General features: G+C 56.1%; 4 protein-coding genes across 4 annotated transcripts; 1 reads left to right on the top strand and 3 right to left on the bottom strand.

Annotated features, from left to right (window-relative positions):
• Positions 1–105: 105 nt before the first annotated feature.
• Positions 106–1,572, top strand: LAJ45_10680 (uncharacterized protein; the record flags this gene model as incomplete). Its single annotated transcript, XM_046120197.1, has 1 exon — positions 106–1,572. The coding sequence occupies one exon, from the start codon at positions 106–108 to the stop codon at positions 1,570–1,572; it is 1,467 nt and encodes a 488-aa protein (XP_045966701.1).
• A 2,681-nt stretch (positions 1,573–4,253) lies between these two features.
• Positions 4,254–5,027, bottom strand: LAJ45_10679 (uncharacterized protein; the record flags this gene model as incomplete). The annotated part of the gene is made up of 1 exon (XM_046120196.1): positions 4,254–5,027. The coding sequence occupies one exon, from the start codon at positions 5,025–5,027 to the stop codon at positions 4,254–4,256; it is 774 nt and encodes a 257-aa protein (XP_045966700.1).
• A 57-nt stretch (positions 5,028–5,084) lies between these two features.
• On the bottom strand, positions 5,085–5,687 carry LAJ45_10678 (uncharacterized protein; the record flags this gene model as incomplete). The annotated part of the gene is made up of 1 exon (XM_046120195.1): positions 5,085–5,687. One exon carries the CDS (start codon positions 5,685–5,687, stop codon positions 5,085–5,087), a length of 603 nt encoding a protein of 200 aa, XP_045966699.1.
• A 1,551-nt stretch (positions 5,688–7,238) lies between these two features.
• Positions 7,239–8,391, bottom strand: LAJ45_10677 (uncharacterized protein; the record flags this gene model as incomplete). Its single annotated transcript, XM_046120194.1, has 2 exons — positions 7,239–7,300; positions 7,377–8,391. The coding sequence occupies 2 exons, from the start codon at positions 8,389–8,391 to the stop codon at positions 7,239–7,241; spliced, it is 1,077 nt and encodes a 358-aa protein (XP_045966698.1).
• Between the last annotated feature and the right edge of the window lie 1,953 nt (positions 8,392–10,344).

The following is a 10,344-nucleotide window of genomic DNA, read 5'->3' as shown; positions in this document are numbered from 1 at the left end:
CCAAAGTGACTCACACCGCGCAACCGAACAGAAATCCATAGAACGCGATGGAAACCTCCTGACTAATCCAACTCAGCGTAACCTAACGGCTCCATCAACCGATCCATGAAACACGCCCAAGACCCCGCCTTGAACCCGGCCAAAGCCATTATCTCCCTCCTCCTCGGCCTCTCGACCCAAATCGAGAAACTCACCACAGAAGTCCCCACCCTATCTGCGAGACACACCGCCGACGTTACCCTCCTGAACTCACGCATCAACAACTGCATCCCCCAGCACTCCCCAGCCCCCGCCCCCCAGACCCGCCCCCCCCCTCAACGACAACCTGCTCACCAATCCCGCCAGCCCCCCCGCCCCGCCCCGGCCATCCCACCCCCCCAAGGTCCCGTGCCCGAAGGGCCAGAGCTCTACCTCAATGACCCCATCGAAACCATCGACCAAAATGGCAATAGACGCCTCCTCACCTATGCCGAAAAACTCAAACAACACCAGGACAACTTCCGCCCCGCTGCCCCCTCCCCCGCCAATCGGAATGCAAGCCCCCGCAAACCGTCAGCACCCCTACCAGCAACAAACCTCCCCACTGCTCAACGCCGGTTCTTCGCAACCAGATCCAATCCCGCCCCCTTCCCGAACCACCAACAATTCGAAGCAAGACTCCCCTCCGACCTCGGAAGAGTCCTAGCCAATGCAGGCCTCACCCACCCACACACCGCCCTCCAAGTCCAGGTCAACCGTAACGGCACTGTCACCTGCACTGCCTCCCCCTCCACCCCCGCTAAAGACATCGCTCCCTACTTCCCCGGGCTCCTCGCAGTCCTGAACCTCGCCTGCAGCGCCACCGACAACCCGCTCAACGAGTTCCAACTCGCGCCAACTAATGTCGACTACACTATCCATAACATCCCCATCTTCGCCCTTGACGTCCCAGACTCCCTCTTCACCCCCCACCTCGCCGAAGCCGTCGCCCTCACCACTGAAGCGTCAGTCTCGAGAGCCCGATACCTCTCCAAGCCCGAAAATAGAGTCAGGAAAACCACCACCTCAATCGTCATCTCCATACCCGCCGAAGACACCAACAAGATCGGAGACCAAATCCGCTTATTCGGTCGCTCCCGCCGATGCAATAAACTTTGGCCAGCATCCCCTAACACCCTCTGCCGCAGGTGCGCCCGCCTAGTACACGCCACAGAAGGATGCCAATCATCCTCACCCACATGCCCTCTCTGCGCAGGCAACCACCTCCGCAAAGACCACCGCTGCCCCAACCAAGCCTGCCCTAATGAAGGCCACCTCAAACCTGTCATTGATTGCTGCGCCACCTGGAAAGCCAAATGCATTAACTGTTCTGGCAATCACATCGCCTCCTACAGAGAGTGCCCCGCTAGGCACTCCCGCACCCACACCACCACCACAGCACCCGCCCCTCAAGGCATCTCCCCCGCCCCCCAGAGCTCCCCCGACAACCTATCACCGGTCACCCCGTTCCATCCCTCCACCCCTCAGTCCACATCAGTACACGCACCTCAACAACAAGAGCCCGCGGAAGAGGACTTGACCATGTCGCAGTAATGCCAGCACGATCCTCCTCCCTCCCCTCCTCCCCCCCCTTCTCAACCTCCCACTGTTCAGACATATCTAGCAGAGATCCTTCCAGCAATCTCTTTACAATAATCCAACTAAACTGCGCAAAAAGCAACGCAGTCTTCATCTCACTCTTTTCTTCCTTCTCTAAACAACGCCCCCCCCAAATCGTCGCAATACAAGAACCCTTCACCCTCCTCAACCACCCCCTTAACGCACCAGGATACGAATGCATTTACCCTCCAACATCAGAAGACTAACCCGTATCGGTCGCCTTCTACATATATCTCAACTTCCTTCAGCACACCTTCTACTTCCCCATCAACTTCGATAGAGGCGACGTTTTCGGCAGAGCCATCTACTGGAGAAACTCCGACACTCCCTCCCTCCCGCGCAACTAGAAATAGTAAACGCCTATAACTGACACATCACACCCAGCAGAAGATCAATCCTCCCGGAAACGATATTCCGCAATACCAGAAACCCATCCATTATCTGCGGAGATCTTAACATACACAACATCCGCACCGACCCCCACCGTACCATAAACAGAAGAGAGGAGTCACTCTCCTCCCCCTACTTCTCCACAGCCGCCGCTAATGGCTACTCCCTGCTCAACATCCCCGGCAGGATCACCCGAATCTCTCCCAACCCTCTGCAAAGACATGGGGTCATCGACCTAGCCTTCGCAAACCCCCCAGCACTCAACCTCTTCCACTCATGGTCCAACAGGCTCCCCAATGCAGGCTCCGACCACACCCCAATCAAACTACGGTTCACTCTCTCCCCCAGTATGACCTCCCTCCCTACACACTCCCCCGACTGGAAAAAGGCCCCCTGGCCCGCAATCCAAGAATCCCTTCGCAAAACCTGTCTCCCCCCGATCTCATACCCCATCGACCACTGGTTCGGAAGCGCCTTAGCCGCCATCACCGAACCAGTCCTCGCTGCCACCCCGTCCAAAAGGCCATCCTCATGGTCAAAGGCATGGTGGTCCCCTCACCTCTCAACACTCAGACGGATCCTTAACTCCGTCACCAGAGCCTACAAGAAAGGACTATCACCCCCCTTTGAATACAAAGCCGCCCGCAATACATACTTCTCAGCCATCCAGGAAGACAAAAAGAGACACTGGAACGACTTTGTAGCCCAGGCCGACTCACAACAAGTCTGGGCCCTCAGGAAAGCCGCGACCCGGAATAAGGAGAATAAGCTCCCCAAGTTCCCAAATGCCTCCTCCCCAGCCGAGGTTAACCAAGCCCTCATATCACACTTCTTCCCCCCCCAATCAAACCCCACCCCAGCTCCCCAACCGAGCTTCTTCCCTGATACTCCAGAAGTAACAGCCGATGAAGTAGCCAAAGCACTAGCCGCTTCCTCAAACAACTCAGCACCAGGACCGGACACATTCCCTCCTGTAGCCTGGAAAAGAATCCACCAAGGAAACCCATCCCTCATCCCCCAACTTCTCACCCCCCTCCTCAGAAGCGGATACCACCCGATAGCGTTTAAGAGTGCCTTCGGAGTCATTCTCCCTAAGCCCAACAAGCCGGACTACAACCCCCCCGCCGCCTACCGGATCATAGTCCTCCTGGAAACAGTCTCAAAAATCCTCGAACGGATAATGACGTATCGCCTTCACGCTTTTGCCTCCTCATCCCGCCTAATACACCCCCATCAATGCGGTTCAATCAAAGGACTGTCCACAGCTGACGCCGCAACTACCCTCCTACACGAAGTCAGGCTCCTCCAACGCGGAGGACTGAAGGTCTCCTCCCTCTTTCTGGACGTCAAAGGGGGCTTCGATCACGTCATCCCCTCGGTCCTAGCAGACACCCTTCGCAGCAAAAACACCCCCTCATACATGGTCCAGTGGGTCGAGTTCCTATCGGACCGCAAATGCACTCTTCTCTTCCCAGGCGGCCCACGCGCCTCCCTACCACTAGCCGTCGGAGTGCCCCAAGGCTCCCCCATCTCACCTCTCCTATTCTGCATATATGTAGCGCCACTCCACACAGACCCAGCCTGTAAGGAACCGTGTGCGAAGGCTTGGCAATAGGGTCGAAGGACACTAGGGGGCTCCTGGGAAGGAGAAAGTAGGCTCGCACGATGGCGAGGGTGGAGTCAGCGGTGTGCCCGAGGGCAGGGACAAGGGTCCATACTAGGATGGAGGAGACAGCGGTCGGCGAGGGGCCGAGGGGAATAGCGGGGTAAGCGAGCAGAGGGCCACGAGGGCGACGACGAGGAACATAACGGCAGATGCGAAGAGCATGATGGGCAGCAGACGTAACGTGGACGGAGAGTAAAGAAGTGTATTGAAGCGAAGTAAATCCCCCAAAGTAATAACTCAAAGTAAAATACAAGATGTTGCGTAAGGAAAGAAGTAGACAGTGAGGGGGCAAGCACCCCTATATATAAGAAAGAAGAAACAACCCGATTACTAATCCTTCGCAGAAACTTCCGGCACTTTCCGATGACTCATGCTTCCTCCGTGTTGCGGTAGTGGTTCGTAAAAGTTTAGCCCCTCCTCTCGAAGAGCGAGCTCCTGCGAGCAAGTAGGCGGGAGGCGAGGTAAAAGTAAGTACATAGCAAGTTAGCAAATGGCTGTGGGCGAGACACCAGGGAACGTAACATAGAGCGGTTTCATTTGCGAAAGAAACCGTAACAAACTATACTTTCCTACGCAAGGTTCTCTTAAGGATTGCCGCGGACTTGTTGGGATATAGGGAGCGGAAGCGTTGCAGTGCCCCTAATTCCGCATCGAGATTCCGAGCCAGTTCCCAGGCGGGTTGTTCGTAGCCGGTCCATTTGACTAGGTATTGTAATTGCCGATGCCGTATTCGGGAGTCCAGTACTTCCTGTACTTCAAACTCCTCCTCCCCTTCAACGATTACCGGGGGCGGTGGTGGTTGTATGTGGCCTGGCAAAGGTTGGGTCCGAGCAGGTTCTAGCAATGAAACGTGGAATACGGGGTGGGACTTCATCGAGGCGGGGAGTTCCAAGCGGTAGGCATGTGATCCAATGCGTTCGAGTATTTTGAACTTCCCTAGCCGTTTGTGATCTAGTTTGTCCAATGGCCTAGTGGTGCGTATGTGTTTTCTCGATAGCCATACCATATCTCCTACTTCGAGTCGGGGCTCTGGAAGTCGGGCGGCGTTTGCACTCTCGGCGGCGGCGGCTTGTGCATACAGGATCTCTGATCGCAGTGCAGCCTGTAAGGTGGAGATTGCGTTCGCAAATTCCAATACCTCCTTCGGCGTGACTTTGCGCGTTTCTTCAGCAGGGAGGACGTCTAGTTGGGGGTTATACCCATAGTTGGCAAAGAACGGGCTGACTCCCAACGGTTCCGTAGAGGCATTGTTATGCGCGAATTCTGCCAGGGGGAGAAACTCTGCCCAGTTATCCTGTTGGTAGTTGACGTAGCCCCGTAAGTATTGCTCCATAATGGCGTTTACCCTTTCGGTCTGTCCGTCTGTTTGTGGGTGGAAGGCTGTGCTGAATCAGGGTTTGATGTCCAATTGGCCACAGAGTGACTTCCAAAACTGCGAGGTAAAGGTTGAGCCCCTGTCTGATAGTATGTCTTTCGGCAGCCCGTGTGCTTTCCAGATGTGTTGTAGGAATAGTCGGGCCAGTTCCGGGGCGTCGGCGGTGTCTCTCGTGGGGATGTAGTGGGCCATTTTGGTGAGCCGGTCGACCACTACTAAGATGGCGTTAGATCCTTGGGACTCGGGTAGGCCTGTAACGTGGTCCATGGATAACGAAGACCAAGGTTTGACTGGGGGAGCCAGTGGTTTGAGGAGACCATACGGGGCGTGTCGGGCCGGCTTAATTCGGGAGCAGGTATCGCAGTGGTCCACATAACGGGCGACGTACTTCCGCATTTGGGGCCAGTAGAAGTTCCGGGACAGTAGTTCCAGCGTGCGTGCCCGTCCTGGGTGTCCGGCCGAAGGTGCGTCATGGTGGGTGCGGAGGATCTCCAACTTGATAGCGGCGTCGTCAGGGATGTATAGTAGGCCCTGATAGTACAGTAATCCTTCCTTAACTGTGCATTCACCTATGGGTAAGAAGCGGGAGTGTTTCTTCTTGGCCGCGATATCCTTCATGAGTTGTTTGGATAGCGGGTCCTTGGCCAGTGCGGTCTCGAGTTCCCTTTGGCGGGATGGTGCCACTTTGGAGGGTGTGGGGGTCTGTAGTGCGGCCGCCAGACGAAGGTTCTTTGGTTTTAGTACAACCTGGTACTGCTGGGTCAATCTTTCATCCCCTTCCTTAGGGAGATCTCCAGATCGACGTGTGAGGGCATCAGGTTTCCCATTCTTCGTACCCGGCGGTAGGTGACTACAAAGTTGAAGGAGGACAGCGTTAAGGACCAGCGGGCTTGACGACGGTTAAGGATCTTTGTGGACATGAAGTGCTCCAGGTTCTTATGATCGCAGTACACCGTGGTTTCTTGGTTGTTGGGTTCCAAGTACTTTCGCCATTGTTCAAACGCGCGTACAATCACTAGCAACTCTTTGTCATAAATGTCGTAGTTGCACTCGGCTGGCGTCATCTTGTGGGAGTAGAACGCCACAGGGTGTAGGATTCCCTGGTCGTCCTTCTGGGAGAGTACAGCTGCCGCAACAAAGTCAGAGGCATCGGTTTCCACTATGCACGCTCGTTCGGGGTCATAGTGCCTTAGTACCGGGGCGGTGGTGAAAGCTTCCTTTAGTTGGGCGAAAGCGTGTTCCGCCGCGGTTGTCCATACGAACGGGGCGTCCTTCTTCAACAGGTTCGTCATGGGGGATACTACCTTGGAGTAATCGCGGATGAATCTTCGGTAGAAGTTGGCGAACCCCAAAAAGACCTGTACGTCGTGGACCGAGGTGGGTGTCTTCCACTCCTGGATCGCCTTTGTTTTGTCGGTTGCCATGGTGACCCCTTCGCCGGATATGATGTACCCCAGGTACTCGGTACGATCTACGTGGAACTCACACTTCTCTGGCTTGCAGTGGAGGCCCGCGGCTTGTAGTTTGTCCAGGACAATGCGGACATGCTGCTGGTGTTCTTCGGGCGTGTTGGAGTAGATCAGGATATCATCGAGGTACGCCGTGTAGAAGTCGTCCAAGTGGGTTCGGAGGGTATCGTTCATGAAGGCCTGGAAGGTAGCGGGGGCGTTGGTGAGTCCGAATGGCATGACCAGGTATTCAAACAGCCCGTACCGGGTTCGGAAGGCTGTTTTCCATTCTTCCCCTTCCTTGATTCGGATTTGGTTGTAGCCCTGGCGGAGGTCCAACTTGGTGTATACCTTGGCGTCTTTTAATCGGTCCAAGGTGTCGTTGATCAACGGTAGGGGGTAGCGGTTCTTGATGGTGACTGCGTTGAGGGCGCGGTAATCCACACATAGCCTTAAGGATCCGTCCTTCTTTTTGATGAACAGAACGGGGGCTCCTGCGGGGGACGAAGATGAACGGATGTACCCTCGGGCTAGCTGGTCATCCAGGTATTCCCGCAGGGTTTTTAATTCCTCCGTGGACATGCCGTACAGGGGGCCAAAGGGTGGTTGCTTGCCTTCCATCAATGGGATTTCGTGATCGATCTACCGGTGGTTGGGGAGTGCTTGGGCCTCGGATTCCTGGAACAGGTGGAGGTATTGGTGGTAAGCGGCAGGGACCAGTTCATCGGTTGATCGGGACGGCGATGAGTTTTGGCTTGGGGCTCGGGCTGCGAGGAGGAAAAGCTGGTTGTCCGGTTGTTGTGCTTCTCTGCGGAATCGGGCGGCGGACAAGGTAATCGTGCGGCGAGGGGTGGCTGACCTTGGGGGTATCGGCGGCGGGCGCGAGGGGGTGGCGGTGCTTGGTCTTGGGGGTATTGGCGGGGCGGCAGGGTGGCGGCGGAGGCGGTCAATGGGGGACAGGTGAGGGTGGAGGTCCAGAGAGTTGCAGTGTGCTGTTGGCAGCGTTCGGCGTGGAAGGAAATGGATCGGTCGGCGAACCGTATTTCGGCAGCGTGGTGTTGTAGCCAGGGGAGTCCGAGGACCACTTTCGCGTCGCCGAGCTTGGTGACAAACAAGGAGGCCCCTTCCACATGATCATTCATCTCGAGGCGGAGTTTGCAACAGTGGGTGATGGCTCCGGAGGCGATGGCTCGTCCATCGATCACTTGCAAACCTCTTGGGGTTGCGAGTTCTTCGAGGAGATATCCGCGGGCCTTGGCGAAGGAAGCGTCAATGAACCCGTATCCGGTGGCTCCGGTGTCCACCAGCGCCTGGAGCGCGTCCTTGTTCCGGGATAGCCGTATTGGTACTTCAAAGGGTTCGCAATCGCCGGGGTGGTGTAGTTGTCCGATCTTGAGTTTGGCTCCTACCCTTCTCGTTCGTAAGAGTCGTGCGGCCGTGTGGGCGCCGGGGGCGTTGGTGACGTGGGCTGTGCCCCCATGACGGGTGACCAGGGCAGGGAGTAGTGGTGCTCCTAATCGATGAAGGGTATTCAAGACCTTGACAGGCGATGGGTATGGTCCGATGCCGATGAGGTAGGGGTGGAAGTCCCTGGAGGTTAGTGTTAGGAAACACCAACCCGGGTCGTTTCCTGTAGGGTTTCCAAAAGAGGCAGCACGTTGGAGGAGGAGGCGTTGTAGTCGTCGAGTGCGTCGGGGTGTCAATAGTGGGGGGGTTTGGTCGGCGAGTGGTTCCTCCCTAGCTCGGGGGAGAAGTCTACCGAGTAGGTAGGCTGTTGTCCAGGCTAGGAGGAAGAGGGCGGCGTAAGTGAATGGTAGCAGTGTGTTGGTGGTCTCCGGAGAGAGGGTGTCGGTCGACCATAAGATACGCAACATAGTGTAAGGAACCGTGTGCGAAGGCTTGGCAATAGGGTCGAAGGACACTAGGGGGCTCCTGGGAAGGAGAAAGTAGGCTCGCACGATGGCGAGGGTGGAGTCAGCGGTGTGCCCGAGGGCAGGGACAAGGGTCCATACTAGGATGAAGGAGACAGCGGTCGGCGAGGGGCCGAGGGGAATAGCGGGGTAAGCGAGCAGAGGGCCACGAGGGCGACGACGAGGAACATAACGGCGGATGCGAAGAGCATGATGGGCAGCAGACGTAACGTGGACGGAGAGTAAAGAAGTGTATTGAAGCGAAGTAAATCCCCCAAAGTAATAACTCAAAGTAAAATACAAGATGTTGCGTAAGGAAAGAAGTAGACAGTGAGGGGGCAAGCACCCCTATATATAAGAAAGAAGAAACAACCCGATTACTAATCCTTCGCAGAAACTTCCGGCACTTTCCGATGACTCATGCTTCCTCCGTGTTGCGGTAATGGTTCGTAACACAGCCCCTGGCATCACCATCTCATATGTCGACGACTTCGCCTTCACAGTCGCCTCCCCATCCCACCAACAGAACATCGCACTGCTAGAAAATGCCTACCGTAAGGCAACAGACGCAGGCACCCCGCGCAACATCCACTTCTCCCTCCCCAAAACAGACCTCATCCACTGGCGCCCCAGCGCTGATAGGAGTGCACCCTCCACACTCCCCATCACACTCAACCGAACCCCCCTCGCCCCTAAAAGAGAAATCCGCTGGCTGGGCCTTCAGCTCACCGACAACCTCAACACCTTTAACCACTTCTCTAAAAGGTGTGCCTCAGCGCAAGCCTACTTTGCCATCATAAGAGGATTCGCCTCAGCAGGCAAAGGCCTCAACCCCCTCAACTGCCGATGACTAGCAGTCATGGCAATCCTCCACATGCTCACATACGGAGCCTCTGTCCTCGTCCCAACAGCACGAGCACTCAAGAGGCTCGAGACCACCTGGTACTCAGTCCTCAGATGGGTCACCAACTGCTTCAGATCAACCCCCCTCTCCATACTACAAGCCGAAACATCCTTCCCACCACTCGCCCTATACATCCCCTCCCTACGCATCAGATACGCCGCAAGAATTCAAGCCGCATCCCCCGCATACAACCCAGTCACCACACGCACCCCAGACTCCTTCCACACACTCTCCACCTACAGAGAGACATCTCACCGACACCTACTAAGAGGCCGCCCAAACCCCCCCGTCAACTGGAACTCGACCAGGAAAGGGGTAGCCCGACTCCCCATAGATGACCTCTGCCACGCACTGCTCACCAACTCACCAACTTTCGCCCAGAACCCCAACACCATCCACCCGGGCCTGGCGCTCTCTATTAAAAAAGACACCATGCAAATCTGGAAGAATAACCCCCTACCAGACTACTACAAATTCCCAATCAACACTCGCCCACACCCTCACCTCAAGCTCGACCGCTTCATCGCAGGACGCATATGCCAAATGCGTGCTCATAAAAGCTACCTAGCGGCCCACCCAACATGGATGTCCCAGGACCTCCCCCCAACATGCCCCAGATGTCTCCTCGAAGACGAAGACCTCGAACACGCCATCCTACGCTGCCCTGAGCGCAGTCCCCAGAGGGCAACCCACATACCCTTTGCAAAAACCCTCGACGACCTTTGGTCACCCCCCGCCTCACTTGCAGCCCTCTCTTCCTACATAAGGGCAACCAAAACCGGGTTCCCCCCACAAATGGGCCCACCCAAATCGCCACCCTACGACCGATCCTCAGACTCCGAACTCACCTCCCTCTCATCAAGCTCGGCCTAGACCACCTCCATCCGCAACAGGCCCAAAGAGCCAGTTATACGCACCACAATCCTCAACACCGAAAGTGTCCTCTCTCCGCTCTCCTTATTCTCTCTTCTCCTATGTCCTGTCATATTACGCATAGCTGGTACGAAAGTACT

The sequence above is a fragment of the Morchella importuna genome (genome assembly GCF_003444635.1).
Source record: "Morchella importuna strain M04M26 chromosome Unknown Morimp01GS048, whole genome shotgun sequence".
Taxonomy (NCBI): Eukaryota; Fungi; Ascomycota; class Pezizomycetes; order Pezizales; family Morchellaceae; genus Morchella; species Morchella importuna.
The sequence above is the reverse complement of the archived record's forward strand: the minus strand, read 5'-3'. Positions and strand labels throughout refer to the sequence as shown.